This window comes from Mastomys coucha, unplaced genomic scaffold (genome assembly GCF_008632895.1).
Source record: "Mastomys coucha isolate ucsf_1 unplaced genomic scaffold, UCSF_Mcou_1 pScaffold7, whole genome shotgun sequence".
NCBI classification, from domain to species: domain Eukaryota; kingdom Metazoa; phylum Chordata; class Mammalia; order Rodentia; family Muridae; genus Mastomys; species Mastomys coucha.
This window is the reverse complement of record NW_022196913.1, coordinates 72,424,121-72,439,089: the sequence shown is the minus strand read 5'-3', so window position 1 is coordinate 72,439,089 and position 14,969 is coordinate 72,424,121. Positions and strand designations below refer to the sequence as shown.

The window sequence follows — 14,969 nt, the reverse complement described above, 5'->3', positions numbered from 1 at the left end:
TTATGTGACAGGAGGAATTTCTTTTCTGGTCCAGTCTATTTGGAGTTCTGTAGGCTTCTTGTATGTTGCTGGGCTCTCTTTCTTTAGGTTAGGGAAGTTTTCTTCTATAATTTGGTTGAAGGTATTTACTGGCCCTTTAAGTTATGGGTTTTCAGTCTATACCTATTATCCTTAGGTTTGATCTCATTGTGTCCTGGGTTTTCTGGATTTTTGGGGTTAGAAGCTTTTTGCTTTCTGCATTTTCTTTGACTGTTGTGTCAATGTTTTCTATGGTGTCTTTTGCCCCTGAGATTCTCTCTTCTATCTCATGTATTCTGTTGGTGGTGCTTCTATCTATGACTCCTGCTCTCTTTTCTAGGTTTTCTATCACCAAAATTGTCTCCCTTTGGGATTTCTTTATTGTTTCTATTTCCATTTTTAGATCCTGGATGATTTTGTTCATTTCCTTCACCTGTTTGATTGTGTTTTCCTGTAGTTCTTTAAGGGATTTTATGTTTCCTCTTTAAGGGCTTCTAGCTGTTTACCTGTGTTTTCCTGTATTTCTTTAATGGAGTTATTTATGTCCTTCTTAATGTCCTCTGTCATCATCATGAGAAGTGATTTTTGCATCTGAATCTTGCTTTTCTGGTGTGATGCTGTGTCCAAGACTTGCTATGGTGGAAGAATTGGGTTCTGATGATGCCAAGTAACCTTGGTTTCTGTTGCTTATTTTCTTATGCTTGCCTCCTGCCATCTGATTATATCTAGTGCTACATTCCCTGGCTAAGTTTGACTGTGGCCTGTCCTTCCTGTGATCCTGGTTATGTCAGAACTCCTCAGAGTCAAGCTGTCTCTGGGATCCTGTGATTCAGGAATCCTGTGATTCTGGGCCCATTAGAGCTCTTGGGAGTACAGCTCCTTCTGGGTATTATGGGACTCTCTGAAGAGTTTGTGCCCAAGGTCTTCTCAGGGCACTGGCCCAGACAGACTGGAAGGAACCTGTGCCACTGATCTGGTGGAGTTCCTGTGTGCCTGGGTCCTGCTGGTCCCAGATACTGCCAGTGTTGGGAGAGATGTTGTATCCTCCTCACTTTGATCTTATGATCCTGGGTGTGTTACAGTGCCTGGGAGTGGAGCTTCTTCTGGGTGTTGTGGGACTGGCTGCAGAATTAGTACCCAAGGTCTGCTTAGGGTACTGGCCCAGACAGACAGGCCTCAGTCAGGCTTTTTTTGTTTTTATTTTTTTTCTGTTTTGTTTATTACAATTTTTAATTAGATATTTTTCTTTATTTACATTTCAAGTGATATCTCCTTTCCAAGTTTCCCCTCTGAAAGAAAAAAAAAACATTCCCTCCCCCAGTTCACCAACCCACCCTCTCCCATTTCTGTCCCTGGAATTCCACTACACTGGTGCATTGAACCTTCACAGGACCAAGGGCCTCTCCTCCCATTGATGACCAACTAGGCCAGTCTCCACTATACATATGCTGCTGGAGCCATGAGTCTCACCATGTATACTCTTTGGTTGGTGGTTTAGCCTCTAGGAGCTCTAAAGCCTTTTGAACACTTAAAATTATCTTGATTTTATTAAATTTTCAGTAAATAAATAATTTTGGGAGGGGAGTACTCTGAGACCCTAAGGAACCATGGAGATGTTAGAGGAAACAGACACTACTGAACGATCACTGCAGTACATTAATTAAATTTATGCTGGTCTCACCCTACAATGACTCTCAGTTCTAAACTCTAACTTAGCTCATGTCTTAGGGTTTCTATCACTGTGACAAAACACTATAATCAAATAAACAAGTTGGGAAGGAAGAGGTTTATTTGCCTTACACTGACATATTGTTGTTTATTACCAAGGAACTCAGGACAGGATCTCAGATGGCAAGAACTGAAGGTAGGAGCTGATGCAGGGACTGTGGAAGGGTGCTGCTAACTGACTTGCTCTCTATGACTTGCTCAGCCTGCTTTCTTATAGAACCCAGAACCACAAGGTCAGTGATAGCACCACCCACAATGGACTGGGCCCTTCCCCCTTATTCATTAATTAAGAAAATTAATACCTACCAATGTATAGCCCAATCATATTCAGGCATTTTTTTTTCAATTGAAGCTCTGTTCTCTCCAGTGACTCTAGACTGTATCAAATTGACATAAAACTAACCAGCACGGCTGAGCACCCGTCAACTTGATATACAAACATTAAACCACAATCTTTCTTTCTTTCTTTAGTAGTCATTTTATTCCTTTACATTTCACATGATCCCCTTTCCCAGATTCCTCTTCACAAATGACCCATCCAATTCCCCCTCTCCTTTGCTTCTACGAGGGTTCTCTTCTACCCACTCACCAACTCCCATTTCAGCTCCTTCACTCCTTCCCCTGCTTCTTTCACTGGGGTCTCTAGGGTTAATTCTGATGGTGGAATGTGAGGATCTGCATCTGTATTAGTCAGATGCTAGGAGAACCTCTCAGGGGAACAGCTATACCAGGCTCCTGTCATCAAGTGCTTCCTGGCATCAGCAATAGTGTCAGGGTTTGGTATCTACAGATGGGATGCATCCTGAGGTGAAGTGGTGCATGGCCTTTCCTTCAGTCTCTGCTCCATTTTTTGTCCTTGTCTTTCCTTTGGGCAAGGACATTTCTGGGTTAACAATTTTGAGCTGGGTGGGTGGGTCCATCCCTCAATGGGAGGCCATGCCTATCCACTGGAGATGGCCTTTATCTCCCTTTTGTTGGGCATTTCAACTAATGTCCTGGGAGCATCTTGCTTCTCTGCCATCTGGAACTTTCTAGTGTCTACCCCCACTTTCCCATGCCCCACTGACACATATTTCTATCCAATTCCCTGACCCTTTGTTCTTCTCTCCTATCCTTTCCCATACATGATCCTGTCCCCACCTTTTTTTCCATCCCCCTCCTTTTCCTCACAGGCCCCTCTCTTGCTCTACCTCCTGTGATTATTTTGTTCCCCCTTTTATGTAGGATTGAATCATCCACACTTTGGTCTTCCTTCTTCTTAAGCTTCATATGATTTGTGGGTTGTCATGAGTATTTTGAGCTTATGGACGAATATCCACATATAAGTGAGTATATACCATGTGTGTTCTTTTGTGGCTGGGTTACTCCTCTCCAGATGATATTTTCTAGTTCCATACATTTGCCTGTGAATTTCATGAAGTTTTTGATTTTGATAGCTGAGTTGTACTCCATTGTGTAAATGTACCATATTTTCTGTATCCATTCTCTGTTGAGGGACATCTGGGTTGTTTCCAGCTTCTAGCTATTATAAATAAATAAAACTACCATAAACATGGTGGAGCATGTGTCCTTGTTATATGTTGGAGCATCTTCTGGGTATATACCCAGGAGTGGTATAGCTGGGTCTTCAGGTAGATCTATTTCCAGTTTTCTGAGGAACTGCCAGGTTGTTTTCCAAAGTGGTTTTGCCAGCTTGCCATCCCACCAGCACTGGTGGGGTGTTCCTCAATCTCTACATGCTCTCCAGCAGCTGCTGTTTGTTTTAGCTTAGCCATTCTGATTGGCATAAAGTGGAATCTAAGGGTTATTTTGATTTGCATTTCCATGATGAATAAGGATTTTGAACATGCTTCTCAGCCATTCAAGATTCCTCAGTTGAAAATTATTTGTTTAGCTCTATACCCCATTTTTAATAGGGTTATTTGGTTTTCTGGAGTCTAACTTCTTGAGTTATTTGTATATTTTGGGTATTACTCTTTATCAGATGTAGGGTTGGTAAAGATCTTTTCCCAATCTGTAGATTGTTGTTTGTCCTACTGACAGTGCCCTTTGCCTTAGAGAAGCTTTTCAATTTTATAGGGTGCCATTTGTCAATTGTAGATCTTAGAGCATGAGGCACTGATGTTCTGTTCAGGAAATTTTCCCTGTGCCCATGTGTTTGCTGATCTTTCTCACTTTCTCTTCTATTAGGTTCATCATATCTGGTTTTATGTGAAGGGCCTTGATCCACTTGGACTTGAGCTTTGTACAAGTACATAAGAATGGATCAATTTGAGGCCAACCTGGCTTACAGAGTGCGTTCCAGGATAGCCAGGGCTATTCAGAGAAACCCTGTCTTGAAAAACCAAACCAAACCAAACCAAAAGAATGGATCAATTTGCATTCTTCTACATGCTGAAATCCAGTTAAACCAGCACCATTTTTTGAAAATGGTGTCTTTTTTCCCCTGGATGGTTTTGGCTCCTTCATCAAAGATCAAGTGACCATAAGTGTGTGGGTTTCTGGGTCTTCAATTTTATTCCATTGATCTACTTGCCTGTCTCTGTACCAATATCATGCAGTTGTTATCACTATTGCTCTATAGTACAGCTTGAGGTCAGGGATGGTGATTCCCCCAGAAATTCTTCTATTGTTGAGAATAGTTTTATCTATTCTGGTTTTTGTTGTTGTTGTTGTTGTTGCTATTCCAGATGAATTTGAGAGTTGCTCTATCTCTGTGAAGAACTGACTTGGAATTTTGATGAGGATTTACAGTCAATCTGTAGATGGCTTTTGGCAAATGGCCATTTTTACTATATTAATCTTGCTGATCCATGAGCATGGGAGATCCTTCCATCTTCTGAGGTCTTCTTCAATTTCTTTCTTCAGAGACTTGAAGTTCTTGTCATATAGATCTTTTACTTCCTTGATTAGAGTCACATTAAGATATTTTATATTATTTGTGACTATTGTGAAGGGTGTTGTTTCCCTAATTTCTTTCTTAGCCCTTTTATCCTTTAAGTAGAGGAAGGCCATTGATTGGCTTGAGTTAATTTTATATCCAGCCACTTTGCTGAAGTGGTTTATCAGCTGTAAGAATTCTCTGTTAGAATTCTGGTGGTCATTTATGTATACTATCATATCTTCTGCAAATAGTGATATCTTGACTTCTTCCTTTTCAGTTTGTTACTCCTTCACCCCCTTATGTTGTCCAAGTGCTCTGGTTAGGATTTCAAGTACTATATTGAATAGGTAGGGAGAGAGTGGGCAGCCTTGTCTAGTTCTTGATTTTAGTGAGATTGCTTCAAGTTTCTTCCCATTTAGTTTGATGTTAGCTACTGGTTTGCTGCACATTGCTTTTACTATGTTTAAGTATGGGCCTTAGATTCCTGATCTTTCCAAGACTTTTAACATGAAGGGCTGTTGTATTTTGTCAAAGGCTTTTTCAGTATCTAATAAAATGATCATGTGGTTTTGTTCTTTGAGTTTGTTTATATAGCATATTACATTAATGGATTCCTTATAATGAACCATCCCTGCACCACTGGAATAAAGCCAACTTGATAATGGTTAATGGTTTTGATGTGTTCTTGGGCTCAGTTTGCTAGAATTTTATCGAGTATTTTTGCATCAATATTCATAAGGGTAATTGGTCTCACATTCTCTTTCTTTGTTGGGTCTCTGTGTGGTTTAGAATACATGACTCAATAAAGAACAATTTTAAAATAGATCAATTAAAAATATAAAAATATTTACATTGTAAATGTAAGTGTGTTTTATTATAATAAATGTATTATATATGATAGGATATACATATATAGAGAGGGGGGGAGGAGAAAGAGAGGAAGAGGTGGGGAGAACATGCAGGGAAGTAGGAAGGGAGAGCCAGTCAAATCAGAGGACACAGCACTTTAAAAACCTGAATTTGATCCTCAAGACCAACATGGTAGAGAAGAGAACTAACTTCAGCATTGTACCTCCATGTGTGTACACATACACACATGCTTACGTGCACATATATGCACACACAGACACTTGTGTACACTAGCACATATACATATACACATACATACAAATTAATAAAACAAAAGGCAATAATAAAAATCATGGAAGGATGCTAAATATCCTTTGTCATTAATAAAATGCAAAGCAAGACCACACTGTGGTACTATTAGGTAACTGTAAGCAACCAGGTAAATGTATGTACATGGGAGCAATTACTAGTAATTACTAATTACTAATAGTACATTATTAGTGAGAATATAAAAAGGTGCAATTTGCAGAGAATAGTTTTGAAGTACATCAGTAAATTAAATCTAGAGCTATGAAATGACCCACAATTTCTTCTGCTTGGTATATAAACAAAATTAATGACAACATATCTACACAAACTTGTGCATAAGTATATATAATGGTGGTATTCATGATAGGGAAAAGTGGAAATGGCCAAAAAGATGACATTGACTAATAAAGACAACTAAAATAAAATACATGTTCTCAACAAAATGGAGCAGTTACATATGTTACAATGCAATGATGTAGAAACATAATGCTGAGTAAAATATGTCAGTCACAAAAGACTAAAGAGTGTATGTTCCATCCATGTACTATGTCCAGAATTGGAAAATACACAAAGACTGAATGCAGGTTAGTGGCTTCCTGGGTCTTCAGAGTGCTGCTGGGGGCGTAAATGCAACTGCATTATATAGTCTGGGGGAAAGAGCAGTGAAATATTCAATAACCAGACTATGTTCTACAATCTAATTGTTCTAGAATTAGACTGAACAATTTTGTGAATATACTAAAAATAATTACATGTATATTTATAGTTGTTAGATATTAGAGTGCATAAATTTTTGATAATGATTTTTAAATAAACTGACTATATTTCTACTGGATCCTGGCATAGGAGAAATTCAAAAGAATACAAAATATTTTCTGTGCCATAGGAAATTAATCTATAAATACTTTCAAGTTTTACTGTTAGGTGACTGCTAACTATCCATATCCATGCACTGTATTTCTAAATAAAACTGGAGCCAGGTTGTTGATACTATGTTGTTGGAAGTCATTCAGCATAGTTTCTTTCTGAAACGGAATAGAAGAAATAGAAAAAGAAAAGAAAGAAGAAAACAGACATCAGTTGTATAAAGATTACAGGAGGACTGGACTGCAGGTACAACAGAAGAGCACTTGATTAGCAAGCTTGAAGCCCCAGCATCACAGAGAACAGGTATCAGGGGCACATACCTGTAACCCCCAGCAGTTGGGAGGTAGAATAAGAAGATCACAAGTTCAAAGTCACCCTTCGATACATAGTGAATTCAAAACTAGCCTGGGTTACATGAAATCCATGTGTTAAAAACAACTTAAAGGGAGGGAAGGAGGGAAAGAGAGAAAGGATTAAGTTAAAGAGATAGCCAACTAAAAAGCGAACAGTACCTCCTGGGGGAGTCCCAATGCTGCTGCCAAGACCTAAAATAGCCATCTTGTGGATTCGAGGCACCAGCATCACTGCAGATTCTTCTCCCCTCTCCCAGTGGGGTATTCTGACCTGCTCCAGGTGGACATTTTCTAGCCCATCTTGCAGCAGGTTTTGGTACATGATTTGGATAGCTTTCTCTAGGTTCTTAGAGCCACTCAGTCTGGGTCCAACAGTATCGACTAGAAGTCCCAAACGCTCATAGGACCTGTTCTGGTATTTACCATAAACAGCAAGGTTGATAATTGCGTTAGCAACATCTTCATAGTTGGCTATTTCTTCTTTTATTTCTTGAAATGTTCGCTGAGAAACACCATTCTTGTATATAGCTTTTCCAGAGCCCAAGGATAAAAGGTGAACAAGAGCAACGAAGAGGAAGAAAAGGAACCTCATTGTTCCTACTTGCTTTTCTTTCTGAAAGAAGTAAATAAGAAACGTTTTAGGAAAAAAGAATCTCACAGACATCTGCCCATAACACAAGGCCTGCTTTCCTTTTCCTCTCCCTTTTTCAGCCACCATCCAACCTACCCCATCATATTCAAGCAATAGATTCCCGATGAGTAGACAGGCCAAAGAACAATGCTTGACCTTATTAACAGGGTGGTTTATATCACATGGGTAGAGTCACTTGTTATCTAGGGATCTTGTTATTAAAAGACAGACAGGGAGAGAGAGAGAGAGACAGACAGACAGAGAGAGAGAGACAGAGAGACAGAGAGAAGGAGGGAGGAAGGGAGGGAGAGAGGGAGGGAGAGAGGAAGAGAGGGAGGGAGGGAGACAGAGAGACAGAGACAGAGCTACAAAGAGAGGACAGGGAGAAGGGGGAAGAACAAGCATTGGTCAAAGTGATGCTTGCTCCATGTTCCCCTTTATGGAACTCCAGCAAACTGGTATCTACCTTCCCTCTGCCCAAATGGGCTCTTTCTTCTTTGTCTGGAAAACTTGACCTTTGAGGCCATCTCGGATGTCATTTTTTTCACTAATCTCGTTTCCGCTAAAGATACCTAATTCTTTTTTAACAATATTTACGGAATACGAGGTATATTCCAGGAACTGTGATATACTTTTAGAAGCAGAGAACTAAAACAAATGAAGAAACAAAGATGGAGATTTGTTATTCTTCAACTGTATGATATACATTATCTACAGGTTAATAATAATAACAGTACAATGCATTTATTTCATGATTGTTATGTATCAGATGCTGTTATTACATTTAATCCTCACAGTAACTCAGCTTCAGGAGGCAGACTCTTATGACCTTTGTTTTTATAAATAAGGAACTGGAGCACTAGCACATAGAAATTAAGGAACTGGAAATATATAATAATTTTTTCCAGTTCTAAGCTCTATGCTAAACAGTACTACTCATTTAGCACTGCAGAGAGTTCAAGTCCATAATAAATAATGCAGATAATAAGTATGTGTAGTGCTGCTCAGTTTAGGACCCAATAGTCCCATGGGTTCATTTTAAGTAAATTAACATTAAGCAGAATTTAAATTTCAATTCCTCATTCATTCTAGACATATTTCAAGTAGTCAGTAGGCACATGTGAGTAGTGGCTGCCACCCCACACAGCTCAAGCAGAATGATTGTCATGGCAGAAAGCTTGGATAATATTAATTCTGACAATTATTAAATTGTATAGACATTGTGGCTCAACTGCCCCTTCCAAATGACATATCAACATTTAATTGCCATCATGAGAGTTATTGGGAAAAAAGCTCTTGAAGTTTAAATATTGAAGTTTAAGTATCCACCCTTCTGAATGAACTGATGTTGTCATCACCGGAGTTGGCTCATCGTGACCTCCTCTGGTCTCTTTAATCACCTGTCCTGTCTTTCTGCAATATGATATGTTATGATAATGTTATGACAAGATAAGAAAATCCTCTACAGGTTTTCCAGCCTCCCAATCAGTAATCCTATACATTTCTGTTTATTATTTATTACATAGTCTGTGATATTATGTTATGAAAAACAAAATAAAGGCAAGATTTTCAAATCTAATAAAAAAGTGTTTTTATTTCCTTTGATTTATCCAATTCATTGTTACTGTATTTTACAAAAATATTAGACTGTAAAACATTCAAAACTCTACAAATTACTCCAATACTACAGATATCAGAAATACAAATTGTTATGCAGATATATTTCAAATGCAACTGACAAACAATATCTTTTTTAAAATGGCATCAGCAATCTCTTTAAACTTGTCTTTCTTTAGCCCTTCATCTCTCTGTGTCTGTCTTGTTCTCCTTCCTTCCCTTCTTCTCCCTCTCCTTGTCCCATATATGTATATTTCTCTTTTTTTATTAGATATTTTCTTTATTTACATTTCAAATGTTCTCCTCTTTCCTGGTTTCCCCTTTGAAAAAAAAAAAAAAAACCTATTCCCTCCTCCCTCCCTCTGCTCACCAACCCACCTTCTCCTGCTTCCTGGCCCTGGTATTCCATTACACTGGGTCATAGAGCCTTCACAGGACCCAGGGCCTCTCCTCCCATTGATGATCGACTAGGCCATCCTCTGCTACATATGCAGCTGGAGCCATGAATCCCACCATGTGTACTCTGGCTGCTAGTTGCTCCCCCTGGGAGCTCTGGGGGTACTTGTTAGTTCATATTGTTGTTCCTCCTATGGGGTTGCAAACCCCCTCAGCTTCCTGGGTCCTTTCTCTAGCTCCTTCAATGGGAACCCTGTGCTCAGTCCAATGGATGGCTGTGAGCCTCCACTTCTGTATTAGTCGACCACTTGCAAAGCCTCTCTTGTAGACATACATTATGTGAAATATAGCTAGTCTAAGCTGAGATACTTTTTATTTTGTAAGTGCAGAAGGAACTACTATTTTTATTTTAAAGCTGTAAATGTGAAAACAAAAGTATTCCAGATATATTGGATTACTTAAAATATATAATTAACTTCAATCATTTGTTCTTACTCCTTAATGTAGCAGTTAAAAAATTAAATCTATTTCTCCTTATTTTATTCAACAATGCTATAGCTACATTTGGTTTTATATTGGTCTTCAAATTTCTCCCCACCCTATGTCCACCTACACTCACTATTTATTGAGAATGTTTTAAAAATAACCTCCCACGAAGACCTGCTCAACCAGGCCCCTGAGCTGTTTCCATCATAACTAACGTTAACAGCTATGTGTTTATATAACTATGTCTCCCCAAGCTCAAAATGCATTAAGATAAATGATCCATCACTGTACTTTCAATTGCAATATCCAGTATAGTCACTCAGGACCTTTTCATTTAAGGAATAAATAAGCCTTTAATCTCTTTAGGTCTTAGCTTCCTTAGAGTATGAGAGTAGCCTTATGAGAGTAGTCTTCCCTGCTTCACAAACAATCTACAGGAATAAAAACTTGCTATAATATTTAATAATTGGGAAAATTATGACAACTCTGCATTGTAGTTGACTTTCTTATAAGTATGATTATACTATGGTTCTTTGTTTCTATTATTACAATACCCATGCACATCTTTCAAGGTTAAATTTTGTTAAACAATCAAAATGATGAAAATATTTCACTAGACTATATTTTTTTAGACAGGGTTCACTAATTCCTTGGCTATGGATCTGGACTACAAAGGAGAAGGAAGCTGAGAAGAAGCATACATGTATCAATCTCTCGTCCTGATTGTGACAGTGACCACTGGATTCAAGTTTCTGGCACTTTCACTTTGCCACCATGGTGGACTTTACCCTCAAACTATCAAATCTAACACTTTCTCTTAAGTTGCTTTTAGGTCCTAACTCCTTCTATCAATTCATTTGACAAAAGTTTACTGAGCCACTATAAACTGGAAGCAAACTATAAAAGATAGTACTAAAGAACTGGCAAGCATAAGAAGGGACAGAAGGGAAAGCCCTATAACTGAAGGAGTGAGTTGCAAGGTCCAAACAAACAGGAGAAGTTGTACAGTGCTTAAGCTAGGACGCAAAAGTAAACAGGGCTTTGCTAATGGGCACATGGAGAAGATGGAACTGGTACTCAATAAGAAACAAATGTACAAAGCGGGGGAAGCTTTACAAAATGTAGCCAGACACAGCAAAGGACATGACAGACAATGGATAAAGTAGAAAGAGAAATACAGAAGACACAGAAGCAACAGGAAGGAAGTATCTCCCAAGAAAACACTCACCATACAAATTTCCAAAGAGATATAGCCAAGACTGGAGGACTGTGACAGTGGGGACAATGAATATGAACCTGCATTCACCACCATGAGGTCAGGAAAAGATCTCCTCAGATCTCCAGGACACCTAGCTCCTGAGGACAGAGACACCACTCAGGACCATATCGGGACAAGGGTAGCACATAAAATACCTCAAAAATCTCAAAAGATACATTACTTATTACACATAGGCTATTCTATAAATTTCTCAGGGGGATGAAATAAAAATGTCGTACAAGTAGACAATGTACAAGAATTCATTCACACAGACACTCAACATTTTTTTCATTTAAAATTCAGCAAATACTAATAAACTAATCAAGAAAAATGATCAAGAATCCTTTCATGCAATTTTAGAACTATATAAAATGTCTAAATTTAAGCTGCATTACATTTTTAAATGTTCTTTATCTGTATACAAAGAGGATTGAATCATTGTTCTTTTTCTTGAATTCACACTGTAGAAATAGCATAACTTTCAAATGTTAAGGACCTATTTTTACAATGTGTTCTGTATCATCTTTGATTTCAGAAAATGTAAACACATATACATGCATGCATACATACATATATACATACACATAGATGTGTATTATACAAACCTAGTCTCAGGCAACTTTGGAGTACTGTTTTATATTTTAGAAAGATTTGGTTTGCATTTTGCATATATACTCTGCATAAGTCATAGCTATAAGTCTCTTTCATAAAAACAGAAGAAAATCTTTAGGATATCATTTTCTTTACTTTCTAGTTAAATCCAAAAGAAATGTAACATTTCCTGTACTATGAATTATATCCTAATAGTAGATTTATACTTTGAGGAAGCAAAGCATAATCTTTTGCTTCTAGTTCTAAATATTTTTCCTGAAAATTCATTGTTTGAAATTGTCTCAGGTTCCGTTAAAAATTACAGAATGAATAGATTAACAAAATAGAAAAGGCAAGGGAGTTGGCTGAAAGCTGATAGTGAGATTTAGAGCAGTCTGATTTTATTTATTTTTTATTGTATCAGTTACCTTGTTTTCTAAAATCTGAATATAGCAGTTACATAAAAACTTAAATATTTTCCCTTAATCTTGGATTGATGAGCAGGATTCATTGTCATAAACACAACTCTAAGTCTTTAATCAAGAGCATGAGTCAAATAAAAAGACCAGAAAAGTTAAATCCTAGCCCACAAAGGTTCACTTCACAACTCCTGGAAACTTGTCTGCATTAAGGGTGGGTTACCTTTACTCATCTTGAGAAAAAAGTTTACATTAAATTAAAAGCTTAATTAAAAATGGCCTCCCAATTCCTACAGCCTGCTCCCCAGTTACTTAATTATTCAAATTAAGAGCTTATTCTATGCCATATAATTGCACTAAAATCTGGGGAAAGATCAAAAAGCAAGCATAACTCAAGCTCCCACTACTAACAATGAAAACTGAATGGCATACTCAATGTTCGCTCTTTCTTTACCATCTGAACCTCAGATAGGCTGAGCACAAAGTGTCTAGCTCAGCTACTTAAGCTAGCTGCCCTCTATGACGATGGCCATAGCAGCAGGAAGCATTTTTGGTATCAGAGTGTGGATGGCAGCTATTTTGAATGGTAAGAATCCTACAAGGAGCTATACATACAAGGATGGCAACCTGTGTAGGAAAGACTGGCCTATACTTAGTTTTTGGAGGGCTTTTGTCATTGTTCTGTTGTGTGTTGTTTGATTTTGAGGCAAGGTCTTGTGAAAGAACCCTAGCTGGCCAAGTAGTCATTATGGAGCAGAAGCTAGTCTTGACCTCACAGCAAACCCACAGCAAACCCATTGTCTTAGCTTCCCAAATGCTGAGGTTATAAGAATGTGTCACACACTTGGCAGGTTCTTTATTTTTAATATTAAACTTCTGTTATCTGAGCCTTGAACATAACTCTATTACACATAGGGATATAAAATCATTTTATATAGACATAAGATAATATATCTTTTCAAGAAATAATTATTATGCTGTTTCATTCAAAGCTTTACTGAGAGCTACTGAAACACCAACACCCATACCATGTGCAACACTGAAACACTGCTATTGCACTCCTGGATGCCTGCCTCTATCACTGTCACACTGATCATAGGAATCTATTTCATTTCTCTTTTTTTTCCTACTGTAGAGTTCTTATTTTAAAAATCAGTCATTATAAATAACATTTCTTTAATCTCTCCTTTATATGACAGCCATAACATTTGATTATTTAAAAATCTACATAGAGCATCTGTGATGTTCATTTTAGGAATCTAAAGCAATTGCCTTTATAGAATTGTTCTGTCTCACAAGGTGGGGAACTAATGATTGAACTAAACAATTCCCTTCCTCCCCCTTTCTCACTTTCTCTTCTCAATCTCATGACTCTGTCCCACACAGAGGTGTAAATAGAAGCACCTGATCATGATGGAGGCAAAGATGCTACCTCTCTTTATTTTTATAACCATCAGGATAAGTCCAAGTCATCCTTCATCACTCAACAGCAAAACAGTACCATTCCTGTTACTTGAGAGAAGACACTCTATTTTAGCCACTGTCACTCTAATTGTATGCTCTTCTAGTCTGTGAACACAGCTGCACAGCCCAGTTTCTCACACATGGTCTACATAATTTCCCTGGGCCTCACAAAAGTCTAACGATCCAACACCAGACATAGATTCTTTGACTCTAAACCTCCCAATATTAGTCTATTCTCAAAGCTAGTCACCACTTAGGAAAAACACTGGATTCTCTCTCGGGGAGAAGAGGTGAATACTTGTTCTACTTATCACTGCCTTCCTTCTTGACAAACGCCACTTCTTTCTACCATCACCCTCAATTCACCAGCTCAGAAACTCATTATCTTATATTTGAACCATGCTCCAACCAATTTCAACATCTTGCATCTAGTATGTTTTCTAGCTGGGCTGCTGTTTTGTCACAAGATTTATGTAAAATACAATCAAATAACTCTCAGGTCTAAAATATGTTCCACACTATTTGTTATTCAGTATCACAGTTATACTTTCTCCTGTGATTTGAATAGTGGCATCTTCTCCAAATTTATGTTGAAATTCCATCCTCAATGCAATTATCAAGAGGTGTTGTTTTGGGGAGAGGATTAAGACACAAGGGTTCTGCTACCACAAATGCTATTTAGTACCTTTATTAAATGCCCTCTTGTTCTGTCTATTCCATCATATGAGGATACTATACTCATCCATTCTGGAATATACAGTAACTAAATTCAGCCTTGAAAGCAGATGCCAACACCAGATACCCCATGTTAGCCTTGAGATCTTAGACTCCTTGCCCCCAGAATTATGAAAACAACTCTACTTTACAAGCAACCCAGCCAGAAGGATTTTGATAAAGCAATACACATCTGTGAATACAACTTGCTAGTTTTCATAAGTCCTTATGTTGCAGCCCTAGAATACTGTTTGTCATAGTGTACATTAATGGATAATCTCTATGCATCTCTGATTTTGCTTATGTTTTTCCTCTACACATAGTAGCATTTCATCATATCTCACTGAAGAAATTGGTTATGAGGCAAGGCACAGTTTACCAGTCT

General features: G+C 38.0%; 1 protein-coding gene across 2 annotated transcripts in view; it reads right to left on the bottom strand.

Annotated features, from left to right (window-relative positions):
* The window catches only part of Cpq (carboxypeptidase Q), a 466,114-nt gene that overhangs the window by 345,016 nt on the left and 106,129 nt on the right, over positions 1-14,969 (bottom strand). For both annotated transcript variants that reach the window (XM_031358720.1, XM_031358719.1), the window contains exon 2: positions 7,168-7,621. In XM_031358720.1, the coding sequence (XP_031214580.1) occupies positions 7,168-7,600 (433 nt within the window). In that variant the 5' untranslated portion in view covers positions 7,601-7,621. The remainder of the gene's footprint in view (positions 1-7,167; positions 7,622-14,969) is intronic.